The sequence below is a fragment of the Danio aesculapii genome, chromosome 2 (genome assembly GCF_903798145.1).
Source record: "Danio aesculapii chromosome 2, fDanAes4.1, whole genome shotgun sequence".
NCBI lineage: Eukaryota > Metazoa > Chordata > Actinopteri > Cypriniformes > Danionidae > Danio > Danio aesculapii.
This window is the reverse complement of record NC_079436.1, coordinates 42,923,450-42,939,771: the sequence shown is the minus strand read 5'-3', so window position 1 is coordinate 42,939,771 and position 16,322 is coordinate 42,923,450. Positions and strand designations below refer to the sequence as shown.

The 16,322-nt window shown below is 36.7% G+C and overlaps 1 protein-coding gene across 1 annotated transcript in view; it reads left to right on the top strand.

Moving 5' to 3' along the window:
• kcnq3 (potassium voltage-gated channel, KQT-like subfamily, member 3) overlaps positions 1 to 16,322 on the top strand; it is an 89,828-nt gene that overhangs the window by 49,450 nt on the left and 24,056 nt on the right. Inside the window, exons 5-10 of the mRNA XM_056479945.1 lie at positions 1,255 to 1,427; positions 1,719 to 1,895; positions 4,949 to 5,059; positions 9,540 to 9,635; positions 10,339 to 10,433; positions 12,176 to 12,202. Coding sequence (XP_056335920.1) covers positions 1,255 to 1,427; positions 1,719 to 1,895; positions 4,949 to 5,059; positions 9,540 to 9,635; positions 10,339 to 10,433; positions 12,176 to 12,202 — 679 coding nt within the window. The remainder of the gene's footprint in view (positions 1 to 1,254; positions 1,428 to 1,718; positions 1,896 to 4,948; positions 5,060 to 9,539; positions 9,636 to 10,338; positions 10,434 to 12,175; positions 12,203 to 16,322) is intronic.

Below are 16,322 nucleotides of genomic sequence, written 5' to 3'. Positions count from 1 at the left end.
GCTATACATCTGTTCCCAAACCCCTCCTTAGCATGAAGCTAATCTGGGCTGATTGGACCGATGACCCAGTCTGTTGTGATTAGTTGACTGCGTTCAGCACAAGATTGAGAGAAATGCCCACCACAGCTATGAAGTAGCAGAGAATGTGAGAGCCCAATGCAGGAATGCAATAAAGCAATGCAGTTAAACACCAGCATATTACTCGACTTTTAACGCTAACCCCTGGTAATAACAAAGACAAATATTCAGTATTAATTCACACAGTGGCAAAAGTTGAACTACTTTGAAAATTGACCGCACCGCGTGTGTGAGTAACAACTGATGGTGGCCATAGCAAAGACAAAAGGCAGAGGATCGCAAGTTCAGAAACGCATTTAAATCGGTAAAGGAAGAAGCATGCATCGCGATTTCAACGTGGTTTTAGACACAATATGTGAACAGCCCCATACAGATTTAACCTGAGAGAGTACAAGCACTGATCTGTAATAGATAAGTGATTACAAGCCATGTGGGGAAATTACAAGTTACAACACACAATTAAACACATATTTTGCAAACTACACAAAGCGAGGCAACAATTTTAATGACACTCACATGTTATGATCTAGAGGAAGAAGAAACTGGTCCACTTGAACTGTAACAGTTACTGACAAAGTCCCGGTCAAAGTCTGACAAAGTCCCATACATAATAGTCTCTGCTGCTACTTGCAATAGCAAACGGCAGATGAATCCCGTGCTGCAGCATAGGTTATTGTATCAAAAAATAGAAAAATGACAGAAACAAGCACAGCACACGGTTGGCTATACTGTGGAATTGTTGTGAAAATGAACTTTAACCCTTTATTCCCCACAGCCAAATCTCCACTGTTAGTGATTGTCATCTTCATGTTATGATCAGTCCCATGATCCCCCGCGCTCACCTAGTGTCTGAAGTGAAAGGCTCGTTCACGTTTTACCAGATTTACCGGATATTTGGCAATGTCCTGTATCGACATCAACTCTTTCAAGCAAAAGATCCAAACCCAACTAAATTAATTTATTCGACTCTGAGTCGACTATTTTGTTTAGGAATCAATAGTTTTGAACATGCTGCACTTTCAGATTTAAAGCTCAGCTGGATGCTTTCATTCACTTAGTGCTGTGTTACTGTATGGAACGTCATTTTCAAAAACCCTTAATAGGGGCTCTTTAATTAAAGTTTTAACTATATTGTTTATCGCAGTTTGTGCTTATAAGTATTTTTTATGTTCTCAGATATTTTTGTACTGATCGCTTCGGTGCCGGTGGTTGCCGTACGTAATCAGGGAAATGTGTTGGCCACGTCGCTGCGCAGTCTGCGTTTCCTGCAGATCCTCCGGATGCTGCGAATGGACAGACGGGGAGGAACCTGGAAACTGCTGGGATCTGCAATATATACACACAGCAAGGTATCCGAACATGATGTGATGTATGCAAACAGTCCGTAGCCCCCGATCAACATCTGAACGATTGTCCTGCTTGTTTGAATCATGTCATAGAAACCGATGGGGTCGGCAGTATACAAACAGTAAACAACGTAAACACACACACACACACACATCTTTCAAATCTGTGCTACAAAAACACACACACATACACACACAGAAAAGTACATACGCAAGCACAAACAATCCCGTATCAGTGTCTGGTGAAGTTTGATCTCCTGGCTGCAGACAAACTCAACTGTGTGCGTTTTTTAGGAGCTGATCACAGCGTGGTACATCGGCTTCCTGTCATTGATCCTGGCTTCTTTCCTGGTGTACCTGGTCGAAAAGGACGATGAGACCATAGAGCTCCACAGAGACACTGATGGCCCTTCTCCGACACCGGCCCCGCAGGACTTTGACACATATGCAGACGCCCTCTGGTGGGGACTGGTGAGAATCACACATAGCACTCAAATGCAATCAGAACATTCTTTAAAAGGGGCCTGTTGTGCAAAAAAAAAATCACTTTTATAAGGGGTTTAAACACAGTTGTGTGGCAACAGTGTTTGAAAATAGCCAGCCTTTAATGGTCAAAATTTATTAATTTCATTTTTTATAATAACACTTCATAAAAACTGCAGAAACACTTTGATTGACATTCTCCCTTTGTACATGTCCTCAGAGGTGGAAAGCCCCGTCCATTAGTGATGATCTCTCCCTCATTAGCATAGACAGCCCTAAGTGAGAAGTAGCAATCTACCATTAGATTTTTCACACCGTACCTACTGAAGATAATGGCAGCGACTACGTGCGACAATGTGGTACGTTTCCGCGGTTTAATGACGTAGAAGGAAGAACGTGTGTGGAGACGCCGATGTGGTAAACAACAACAACAGAGGAAACATAGAGGAGTAAAGCGGTCAGTGGTCGACAGCAGAAGTTACCTGCCTTCTTGCCCCATGGGAAGTTGAGTCAGTGGAGGACACCATATATAAACCATAGGCGCAATGCGCCATGACGGCCCTTTCCCTCCTCCTCCGCCTCAAAATCATTTTAAAGTTGGGCGAACTTCACATATTTCACACAGCTAAAAGCAAGCCAACTTCTTCCATCATGGCTAGTGTGGTGCAGATGCTAGAACCCGCCGTTACGCATGCACAACGTTGTAAATTGTATGGCAAGTGTAACCACATGAATCAGATATGGGTCACATTTAAAAGAACGTGTAAACAGACAGACAAAAAAAAATCAGATATAGGCAACAAATCGGAATTGGGCATCAAGAACTGACAGTGTAAACAGGGCCTAAGAGGCATTATAAATGTTGAGTTTTAGGATGCACAAATGAACTGAGTCTTCTCCGGAGACACTTTTTTTGACATTTTCATTTTTTCACGGAGATAACATTAGTTCCGTTTTTAATCTGCTGCCATGCTGATGCATTGGTGTTTGTAGCTCCGCCCTCTTTTGAATAGAATCCACAATTTGTAGCTCCGCCCTCTTTTGAAAAGAATCCACAATCTAATTTTGACTTTAAAGTAACAGTGACCAAACACAGCCCTATTTGAATCAAAGCCTAAAAGGGGCAGATTCAAAGAGTTTTAAAACATATTAAAAATCCAAAATCAAAGAAAAGGTGCTCAAGGGTAGCTTAAATAATGTGTCGGTGCTCTTTGGGTAAGGGATTCATCAAAATACACAGCAAAAATAAGTCCTAGGCACTCTAAAAATATGGAAAAAATATTTTAAAAAAGAGTTATAAAATATTGTTTGTGTGGTATTTTGAGCTGAGAGCTCACATACACACTCCAGGTGTATCAGAGACATCTTGTTAAAAAGGGCATAGGACCCCTTTAAATTGAATTGAGAAAAACACGTAGTACACAAATATTAACTGAAATAATGTTTTTACCAAGTAGCTTGTGTACTTTTAATTGGAAAAAAGTGTAGAAACTCATGAAAACTTTATAAATAACATGGTAAATATAGCTTACAGAGTTCTTTACAAGCCAAAATAATCTTTCAAAATGATAAAACTGATATTTATATGACCTTATATAGTAACCATGAAATAAAAACTGACCGTTAATGTATATTTTATGAAATATTGCAGTATTTTATCTATAATTTCTCTGTGCACGATGTTGTTAATTATTTTTAAATATTGTGTTAATTGATGATCAAAATAACCTCCTCTTGAAACAATGCAAGTTTTGGATAAACTGTCATTTATATTGTCATTATTGTCATTATATGTCATTATACATTTACATGAGAGGGCAAATTCTTTAGCAGGATAGCGCTTCTTCTCATACTTCAGCCTCCACATCAAAGTTCCTGAAAACAAAGAAGGTCAAGGTGCTCCAGAATTGGCCATCCCAGTCACCATACATGAACATTATTGAGCATGTCTGTGGTAAGATGAAGGAGGAGGCATTAAAGATGAATCCAAAGAATCTTAATAAACTCTGGGAGTCCTGCACTTTCTTTGCCATTCCAGATGACTTTATTAATAAGTTATTTGAGTCATTGCAGAGATGTATGAATGAAGTCGTCCAAGCTCATGGGAGTCATACACAATACTAATTCTTTTTCCACTGCACCATGACTTTATATTCTATACTGTACATTATTTCTGTTAGACTTTGTCTAAGACTTTTGTCTAAGCAAAGTCAGATCTTACTGTCCTAATTAAATGATTAAAAATCAAGGCATAAAATAAGCATTATCGAGAGGCCTTTGCCTTTCATATAAGCCACTTCTGATACCAAATGATCAACTAGAAGTCAAATTATTATTTGTTGTTCCTAAAACTTGGATAGGCGACCAGGCTTTTTTGTCAAAGTGTATGTTAGTGTATATTGTTGATCCCTGCATTAGGAAGTAAAAAAAAAAATGAAATGGAAAGAAACAGATTTTTTAAATTCATTAAATCCATGCCTTTAAATGAACAGACACTTTAAACTTTGTACCAAACCTGCATTATTATAAAGAAAAGTTAGAAAAATTTATATAAAAAATATATAAAAAAGAGCAAATTTATGAAAACAGCTTTACAAAGACACCAAATAAATAAAAAGCAGCAACAATGAATGAATAAATAAAATGCTGTCTATCTCTTGACCTTTTTATGCACCTTTTTAATAAATTTAAACATTTTTGAGCTGCTGTGCTGAACATGCATAAAAGCTTTCCTCCGTTGTAGAGATCCAATCGAATTTAAAACATTGTGTTACAAGGTCAAGAGTGATTTTTAAAATGTGAGGCAGCTCCTTTTACAGCATCTCCATTACCACCTCCATTCGTGACAGATTTACATTAGTTCCATCAGTACTGATAGTGATGGTTTAATAGCAGCTCCATTTAAACCACCTTTCGTGATGTTAACGACCGCTCCATTAATACTACCTTTCTAACGGTTTTACAGCTCAAGTACTTTGATAGGCTCTTAGTCGTGCTCGCTTTAATCCTGTTGATGACATATGATTTCCCTTCTGTGTCAGATCACCTTGACCACCATCGGTTACGGTGACAAGACCCCAAAGACTTGGGCAGGGCGTCTTCTGGCTGGGACCTTCGCTCTTATTGGCGTATCGTTCTTTGCACTTCCAGCCGTGAGTACAGCTTGTTTTTTTTAATGTTATTTTACAGAGCTTACATTTGCTTTATATCATGTTATAGACAGTGTTGGGTAAGTTACTTTAAAAAAGGTTTCAGACTGCCTTGTGTGCAGGAATAGTTTTATACGCATTTCATCCAAATCCTTTTGTTTTGATTAGATTTTTTACTATTGTAGACTGTACAATGACTGAAATCAGAAGAAATAGTTATACGGATGATCTACCAGGAAATACTTTACTCATCAGCCAGTCAGTCAGTCCAAAGACATGCGCTATAGGTGAATTAAATTAAGCAAATTGACCTTAGTGTGTGAATGAGTGTGTGGGTGTTTCCCAGTACTACAGCTGTAAGGGCATCTGCTGCGTATAACATATGCTGAAATAGTTGGCGGTTCATTCCACTGTAGTGACCCCTGATATATAGTAGACTAAGCCGACGGAAAATTAATGAATGAATGTGTGTTGGAGCCTAGTGTATAATTTGCTTTAAATGTGTACAACAGGTCTACGTATAGTGTGTGTGATGCAAATTTAGTTCTCAGATGGCTGATTTTTGTACCCACACCTACACATACATGTGCTTTGAATTGTTTTGCACTACTTAGTTTGTCCACAAGGTGTCAACACTGAACCAGGGCTGTTGTTTCACAGAAGAAACAGATGGTAGAAGAACAAAAAACTACTGAAGATGGTAAAAGCAATAAATAACTGTTGTGACAACTGTATGTGTGAAGATATTAAAATGTATCCACAATTATACTTCAAATAACTACAAAGACGTTCTTATCAATCGGGATTTTCACAACTTTAGCTAAACGTTTCAGAATGGTAAGTTAATATTTTGCAACTCTCCATGCTGTGGACAACACTAACTTTAAAGGTCACCTAAAGCGATAGTTCCCCCAAAAAAGAAAATGTTAAGTAGTTACAAACCTTAATGAGTTTATTTCTTCTGTTGAAGTGGAAAATCTTTAACCATCGACTTCAAACAAATACAATGGAAGTCAATAGTTCAGCTTTCTTCAAAATATCTTCTTTAGTGAACAAGTGAAGGGTGAGGATATGTAAGCTTTGCCATCTGTTCTTATCCATTTGTGCTTCAAACTATAATTTAGGTGTATGTGGATGTAATATCTGGACTTGGACTGATATGAACTTTGTGCTGTACATGCATAAAGGCCTTAAACGTGCATAATTTACACAATAAAGTAGAAGTAAAAAATTATAAAGCATCAAACAAGATGTAAACACATATATTGAAATGTCAGTGTACTTTTGCATGCAGTCACAGGTCCATTGAACATCGTAATAGTGTAGCAATGAAGCATTAACAGCAACACTTTAAAACCAAGCTGCTTAGAGGGTTAGTTCACCCAAATATGAAGATTCTAACATCATGTACTCACCTTTCAAAAATCAGTATGAGATATTTACTTATGTTCTTCACAAAAGAGGATATTTTGAAAAATGTTGTAATCCAGTAAGCCACTGACATAATAAGTAGTAGGGATCATGAAGGTTTGGAACCACTTGAGGGTGAGAAAATTATAATTTTTTGGTGAACTATCACTTTAGGAGGCACAAACACAGCCCTGTACTATAGTTGACAAGTGTTTTTTTTTTTGGGAGGGGGGGGTTGGGTATGGGGGGTTGTACAAGTACTTGAGCACACCTATAAACCGAACATGAAATCACAAAGTTGTGTTTTATTAAAGACAATAACAGTCAAAAATCTGCACTTTCATACAGAGACCTGGAAGGGACGTGATGGTGGGGGAAAAACTGGGTGAGAGAAAAAACTCAGTAATAGGAAAACTTTTAGTTTTTTTCAAGTTTTTACATTACATCGCAAAGATGTTTTCCCTTATCTCACGAAACCGTTTTTTCACAAACACTTCCTGTTCACTTCATACTGTACATGTCAACCCTCTTTTTGCTGGGATTCTCCCGTAATTTACCATTCTATCCCACTATCATCCTACAACTCAGTATTCTCCCATATTTCTGATATATTTTTAATCTTGGAAGCATGCTGAAATTAATATAAAAACGTCTGCATTTACATTCTTTCCATTTAAAGCTGTGCGTTGATCATCGTCATTCATTTGCAACCTCTGAATCAGTGAATGCGTGTACAAGCACTGACTCACGGATGCGCTCTGTATGATGAACTGATCCCAGGTCAGCTTCTGTACACGCCATTTAAAGAGGAGCAGTCGGCGCAAATAGTCTAGTGGTTAGCACGTCGACACATAAAACCAAGGTGCTCACGGCAACCCGAGTTCGATTCCCGGCTCGAGGTCCTTTGCCGATCCTTTCCCCATCTCTGCTCCACACACTTTCCTGTCTGTAAAATCCCCACTGTCCTATCCTAATAAAGGTGAAAACTCCTAAAAATACATTTTAAAAAATTCAAAAAAAGAGGAGCGAAAGTGCAGGACACTTTGGGATTCGGGTGTGTGTTTAAACCATAGACTGTAAAAGATACATTTAAACAGACGAATACACTTAATAATATGTAAACATGTCCATCCTGCGGGTTTTATTTTAAACATAATTAATTTTTTCTTAAATGAGCACAAACAGTTACTGAAGTAATCGAATGCTTTCATTAAAGATCTGTGCATTCTTACAGTGACACTTACACACGCACAATTGGGGGCGTGTCAAGATGGCGCCAGTGTTTGTGGCCTGCCGTCTGAACCCTCTACAGTTATTTTTAATATTAATATTAGTTTTATTCTTTGTGGCTCAATATTCTGAGGCTCTGTTGGTTTATGATCGCCAAGCGCTCTTGAACATTAGAAATGGTATGGTAAACCGGCTGATCAGCGGGCCGAGTGCACCTGCACCTACAATTACCCTGCTTCACTGTCATTACCAACTTACCTATGCCGGCTTCCATGCATCCTCTTTTGGAGGAGACGCAGCAGAAAATGCAGTAAACGCAGTGGTTGTACCATGGTCCCGGTATAAGCGAAGTGGGGATCGGGCTTTTGCTGTTATCGCACCAAAACTCTGGAACGGGCTTCCACCCCACATCAGACATGCTCCAACTCTATCTGTTTTTAAAAAGCGTTTGAAACTCCATCTTTGTTCTTTTGCATTTGAGCCTTTTTAATTGTTGAGGGGTTTGCCTTATGTTTTTGGACAACGTTGTGTTGTAAAAAATGTGCTATATAAATAAACTAACTAACTAACTAACTAACTAACTAACTACACTTCTGTTATCAAACAAAACAAAATGAGAGATTTATTTGCTGCTCTTCACTTGTTTGATAACAGAGGTGTCACTTTAAATGGCATGTACAGACACTGATCTGGGATCAGCTTATCATACAGAGTGCATCCATCAGTCAGTGCTTATACAGTACATGCATTCACTGATTCAGAGGTTGCATATGAAGGGCGATGATCGACACACAGCTTTAATGGAAAGAAAGTGAATGCAGACGTTTTTATATTCCAGAGTTCACACTTAACTCACGATTTATACATAGCTTGTTTGGCGTGCTGTCCCAGGAGAGAGCCCTGAGCTCAGGTCAATCTGAAACTCCCCCGCTGCTGAGGCCAAGGTGAACTTCCTGAGAGTAAGACATTAGAAAAAAGATTTAGGCTTATTTTATCTATAATATAGAGCACATTTGGATGGTGGGAGAAAACCGGGGAACCCGGGGAAAACCCACGGAGACACGGGGAGAACATGCAAACTCTGCACAGAAACACCAGATGGCCCAGTGAAGACCCAACGCCATTGGTATTCTTGCTGTGAGGCAACAGTGCTAGTCACTGGGCCACCGTGCCGCCCATTCTGGATAAAGGTGGAAGAAGGGGAGGAGGGGGGTTTCTTTCAGACGAAGATAGTTGTAGAGAGGAAATGAGGATATATATAGTGACTTGGGATCCTTTGATTGGAGGATCATGATTAGCTAATGTGGACCAGCTGGGTCAATCATGAGCACATGCTCCTCTCGAAATTAGTTTAAAATTAAACTTCACTTATTTCAACGTGCTGTCAAGATTAAAAATATATCAGAAATATGGGAAAATACTTAGTGATAGGATGATAGCAGGATAAAATGGTAAAATATGAGAGAATCCCGGCAAAACAAACAAACAAAAATCCCAGGTTGACATGTATGAAGTGAACAGGGAGTGTTTGTAAAAAAACTGTTTTGTTAGGGAATGCAAAACATCTTTGCGAGATAAGGCAAACCATCTTTGCGAGGGAATGCAAACACTTAAATTAAAAAAGTTTTCCAATCACTCTCACCCAGTTTTTTTTTTTTTCTTCCACCTACTGTATTTTTTCCCCCACCATCACGTCCCCTCCCGGTCTCTGTACTTTCAAACCAATTTCAAAAATGCACATTTACCGGTTGCCAAAAAAACGGTGTCATAAAATTACATTCAGTAAATGAAAGGGGAAAATCCATAAAAGGTTTATTGAAAGTATAATCTCTTATGTTTGTAGGGCATTCTTGGTTCAGGTCTGGCTCTGAAAGTTCAGGAACAACACAGACAGAAACACTTTGAGAAACGCAGACATCCCGCAGCTTCATTAATACAGGTAACCAGACACACGGCAACTATTCTGGACTATAAACTTACATCAGCAGTAAATCTACCCCATTTTCAGCTCACTCCTCAACAGCACATTTGCTTAAAGGAACACTCCACTTTTTTGAAGATATGCTCATTTTACAACTCCCGTAGAGTTAAACAGTTTAGTTTTACCATATTTGAATCCATCTAGCCGATCTTCGGGTCTGGGGGGAGCACATTTAGCTTAGCTTAGCATAGATAAACAATTGAATCGGATTAGACCATTAGCATCTTGCTCAAAAACTTCAAAAAAAGTGTTTCGATATTTATCTTATTTAAAGCATGACTAGTTATATCATGTACGAATGGAAATAGAAAAGTTGCTATTCTGTTATTATAAACATTCCTTGATTATTACACCACAATGAGAGTACAGTAACCACATTAACCTAGAAAATAGCAACTTTGCAATTACAATCTCTTTATTTACATCTCTATGATGTAACTAAAAACTCTTTTTAAATTGTTTTGAGCGAGATGCTAATGGTCTAATCCGATTCAATGATTTATGCTAAGCTAAGCTAAAATTGTTCCCGCCAGACCCAGAGATCAGCTGAATGGATTAAAAAAAAAGGTAAAACTCAATTTTTAAGCTATAGTGTTGAGCTGTAAAAGGAGCCTATTAAAGTCGTGTTCCTTTAATGTTCAATTTTGAATATTGATTTCAGGCTGCATGGAGATATTACTCCACCAACCCCGTCAGAGAAGATCTCATCGCCACATGGAGATTCTATGAGACTGTGATCTCTCTGCCATGCTTCAGGTATCATACACATACATACTGTGCACCTCTCATTAAAACTCATTTCAGTGGCTGAGCGTTTATGCTTTATTTGAGTTTATTTACCTTTGTGTTTGTCATCATCAGGATTTTATGTTACCACTGGGTTGTTTTATCATTTCAGTGTTGCTCATGACAGATTTTACTTGTGTTGTTGTCTTGATTTCTCTGCATCTTTTTAATGTTGATTTGTTTTGTTTATATCCATATGTGTGTTTGTCTGCATGCAGAGACAGCATCATCTAGAGGTCTGCTAGAGGTTACAGTGAGGTATTCATACTTGTGCGTGGACGATATATTACATCATAGTAAAAACTCTTTTAGTTTACCTTGAATGGCAGGTATAAAATATCACTCTGTATTAATTATTTCTAATGTCCCTTAAAAATATACAAATAAAATATAGTAATAATGGGCATATTCTTCAATCATTCAGTAGCTAATATCAGACATGGACAAAAATTTGACAGTTTAATGCTTTTAGGAGCTCAAAAATTGAATTGTGTTTTGGTTTTAATAATGTAAAATATTTGCAATTTATATTTGATTCCTGAAAACAGAAGTTTTTTTTAGTGGCTGACAATGTAAACAGAAATCTTTTTTAGTGTAGTTATATTGTCTACCAGCAGGGGCTAATATGGTCAGGATAACCAGTAATGCCTTCACCCATTGACAATGTAACACTGGATTATTTATTTATTTATACAAAATAATAATAATAAAAAAACACACATTTAAGTAGTTATAAAAATGTAATTTTAATAAAATATAATTTTATAAGCTAAGTCAAAATATTTTTAATAAAATAGTATATTATTTAATTCGAAAATATAACAAAATAAACACTGAAATAAATTAAATAAAGTTATAATATTAAAAAGTACATAAAAAATACACAAGATTTTGCTTCATTTTAATGACAAAATAAAACAGAATAAAGAAGAATAAAGAGCCTTATTAAAAATATTTATAAAAAAATTGTATATAAATAATACTAAAATAACAAGGGAAAGGCTGTCTGTTTTCGTTATTTTGTATTATTTCATAATTCCATAAGTTTGTATGTTTATATAATTACTTTTGTCGTTCCATTTGTTGTAACTAGGGCTGTTAAACTGGCACACATCATCTTAAATAAAAGTTAAGCCTTTAAATGTCACTTTAAGCTGTATAGAAGTGTCTTGAAAAATATCTAAAATATTATTTACTGTCATCATGGCAAAGATAAAATAAATCAGTTATTAGAAATGAGTTATTAAAACTATTAGGATTAGGAATGTGTTGAAAAAATCTTCTCTCCATTAAACAGAAATGAGGGGGGCTAATAATTCTGACTTCAACTGTGTATATAAATATAAATACATATATTTATACATATAAATATATATATAAATATTTATATTTGTGTGTGTGTGTGTGTGTGTGTGTGTGTGTGTGTGTATGTATGTATATTCATTTTCGTTTAGCCTTTATTCATACCACTCCATTACTGACACTGGCTCTGTCATTTCATTTCAGCACTAAATTTTGCACTATTACGTTGATATTTTTAAGTCTTTTTGGTAAATGAAATTAACTTTATACAGTAGGTTTTCATCAATATTACCAAATTATATCAGTATGTGTACTTAACTGAATATTCATACAGAGTCATTCAGTGTTGATTAGATGATTGTCATAAATATGAACTAAATGTGTGTGTTTGTTCCTGTCATCTCCTGCAGGAAGGATCCTCTTGAAGTTATGGCCAGGTAAGTCTCTCTCTCGCTCTCTCTCTCTCTCTCTCTCTCTCTCTCTCTCTCTCTCTCTTTCTCTCTCTCTCTCTTTTGTTTTTCTCTCTCCCATTCCCTCTCTCTCTCTCTCAGTCACTGTTTTTAAAGATCTCCAGCATCTCAGTGAAGTGTGAGATTAATGAATCTGTGAAATGTGTTTCCTTAAATAACTCCTAATAACCAGCGCCTCCATTAATTCAGTGCCAGAGGCGTAATGACCAGCGGTGCGTTTCTATGTGTGTGCGTGTGTGAGCTCGTTTCTCAGTTCGGACATGCGGACAGTACTTCTATATGTGATATTACAGGGTCCATTAGAAAAGAGTGAATTATGGATCACTGATAGATGTGGGTGTCAGTACAGAGCCGAGGGAGAGTTTTAATGGACGGCTGGATGTGTGTGACGTCCGTGTCACTGTCAGGAAAATGATGGGAACTGTTATTAGCGATCTGAGCGTGACGAGTTTTGACAAAGACGGACTGCGTATATAATAATTGTGAGTATCGGTTGTCCTTGACCTGGACACTGGCCTGACAGTCCATTTATTAAAAGATGAAAGATTTACAGATAGAAACAGAAGGAGAGCCGGATTGAGAGCGGGGCTTGTTTGGACCACCTGACCCGAGACCTGTAATCCATGTTCAGTCCAGATGGGAGATCAGATTACATGCTAATACTGCTAATACACTGCTGCAGGACACACACCTACGCAAACATATGCAAGGCTAGTTGGCCGGGAAACTTGCAGCCTGACATTATCACTGTTGTGACACACTAAACTACCTTCACTAAACGCCTCAGTTCTCCTCAGGTACTCTTGTAGGTGATTGTAGCTGCTAGCATACGTGCTAACCAGTGTAAACATTACCTGTTGATACTTCAGTGACAGTTTGCTGCAGAGGATTGTGTGCGGTGCTTCATCTGCCATGACAATGTTAATGATATCTTGCAGTGTGTGCTATTAGCTAAAGGCTAAACTTTGTTATCATTCAACTTTCCTTCACTTACATTACATTTATACTGAACTTTATTGTGTGAAAATATAGGACTCTTCAATCAAAACAGATTTGAAAATAGTGGTGCATCACTCACTGATGTTTTGACCATATATTATTATTAAACCAAAACAAAACAAAACAAAACAAACAAACAAACAAAAAAAAAAAAAAACCCAAATTAGCTTATAGGAACAAAATATAAGCAAATAAATTTGTCTGTGATTTTAGGATTCATTTTATCAGTGGGCTGGAACAAGGGACGACTATAAGAATGCTAAAACATTTTAGGATTTTCAACATTACTGCAGACTTTTTGAGAAAGTGTTCAGTCTTTGAAACAACAAGAAAAAATTTTACATTCATTCATTCATTCATTCATTCATTTTCTTTTCGGCTTAGTCCCTTTATTAATCCGGGGTCGCCACAGTGGAATGAACTGCCAACTTATCCAGCATATGTTTTATGTCGCAGCTAAATAAGCACAAACTCTAAGGAGCTTTCAACATACATTATAATGATTTAATATGTATAGGCCTATAATTATAATACATTAATTTAAATGAACATAGAAGTGGTCTGCAGCTTGCGAAATTGTGCTTCTCCCGTATTTGAGATGTGGAGGAAATAATTGGCAGTAAGACAGAGTAGTTCAACTTAAAGTGGTGCCACTTTTAGGTTAAATACACCCGAATTGCTCCTGCACCACTACAAATGTCATACACGAAAAATATAACATTTGTTGTTTGTTCAAACTACGTATTTAATTTGAGCTGAAACAACACAATTTGTTAATTTTTGGGGGGGGGGACATTTGAACTGTTTTTTTGTTCAATCCACTTAAATTTGTAAAAACTTATAAGTTAACTCAAATCCTTCATATAGGGCCAAGAAAATGTATTCTAGTGAAATTTAAAGAGTTAAGACAAAAATGCCAGTGGGATCACCTCATGATCACCTCACCTCATATCAGGCAAAATGTTGGCTAATGTACTGTATTTAGTAGATAAAACACCCGCAACTTTCAGCATTCAGGCAGTTTCCCCAAGGTCTTCTGCTTGTCCGTATAGTTATGTTAAATTTTTCACCATTTTACACAGGCAGCCATGATTTCGGCAGTCTTCAACAAGCAGTTGCTCCTTGTTTGTTGGACAACAGACTAGTATAACAGATTGATTCATAGTCACGCATTAGGTATTGTGAAAATACTCACGTAATAATTTTCATAATCATTCTGATTTAAAAGTATAATTAGAAAGTAATATTCGTTTGCTTTAATCAGGACAGCACTGATGTATCTGCATGGAGATCTGAAGATTTGAGATTCAGTAAATGCCTCACATTACAGATTATCTGGCTAAACATCAGAACTGATCAACTGATTCTTTTGAAAGAATTAGTGATTCATACATCAGACTTGAAGTGTAACTGCTGACTGAATTACTGATCTATGAGAATATGTAGACAAACATTTAAATATTCACTTTGTATTTTCCTTTTTTTGAAATTTGTATTAGAATTTTTTGTATTTTTTATTTTTTTTGTTGAAAAGGAAGCTAATGGGAAAATGACATGAGAGAAAACATTTGTATTTCATTGATTTGACATTTTTAAAACTGGTGTTCTCTTGCAAAATAATTATGAAACACTTTCTATTCTTTCACAAGTTGTGTTGTCTAATGGACCCTTTTTACAAGCCTGATTATGACGAGTTTAATGGTCCTTAGCATCAGCTTTTTTTAAACGTATGATCATTTATATGTAATTATTTATGTATTAAATCATCTTTGCTTCAAATTACAAAAAAACTGATTACCATTTATACAAGGTGTTTCTAATGCAGCGTCTATGGGTCAGGACAGTAAATTTGACGTTATTCTCCTCTCTGGCTGCCATTATCAGTCTCACACAATTTTTTTCCTTTTTCTGAAAGTCTTTATAACATAATCATCATGGAGTTTTTCTTTTATCATTTGAGCAAATAAGATAAAAAAAAATTATTTGTTGTACTCTCCCATTCACTGCACTCTAAGGCCCTATTTACACTGTCAGGTCTTGATGCCCAATTCCGATTTGTTGCCTATATCAGATTTTTTTACCTGTCCGTTTACATGTTTGTGACCCATATCTAGGCCCACACGGAATCTGCGCACCTAGATTTCCGCAGAAATTTAGCTCATCATTGATTCTGTTTATTTACTTGTGTAAATGTGTGTAAATTTATATTTATTCAGTTTTTTTATTAATTTCAGTAGTAATATTGACTAATATGAGTGTGTTCATATGATTTATTTAAAAAACAGTTTGTAAAGTAATATTTTCTGTCTTTTAGTAGATATATTATATTGAAGACTGGATTTGTTTACCAAATAAAGTGGATCTAATTGGATTTGCATTGTAAACATAAAATACAAGTTAAAAAGGTATTACTTTTTAGTTCATATATTAAGGTTTTAGTTATGATACTCCCAAAATCATTCAGCATAAATCTGCAGATTTTTAGCAAAATTCTGTGCACAAACAGCAAAAAATGCCCGCAGATTCCGTCTGGCGTTACCCATATCCGATTCATGTGTTTAAACTTACCATACAATTTACAACGTTGTGCATGCGTAAAGGCAGGTTCTAGCATCTGCACCACACTAGCCACGATGGAAGAAATTGGCTTGCTTTTAGCTCTACAAAATATGTAGGTATATACGCCCAACTTTAAAATGATTTTGAGGCAGAGGGAAAGGGCCGTCATGGCAGCCTGCTCCTATGGTTTATATATAGTGTCCTCTACTGATCTACTCATTTTCCCACAGGGCAAGAAGGCAGTTAACCTCTGCCGTTGACCACTGACCACTTTCCTCTGTTGTTGTTATCGCGTTGGCGTCTCCACACATGCTCTTCCTTCAATGTACCACTTTGTCGCAAGTTTAATGACGTACAAAACAGAATGCCTCAATAAATACGATCGGCCTGTTTACATGATAGTCGCATTGTCACATATCAGATTTACATTTGATTTATTTCCACATATGAAGGAGGCCTGATCTCTGAATATCCAAATGCATGCATTTTTTTCATGTTTACATGGTCACATATGACCAAAAGATCTGAA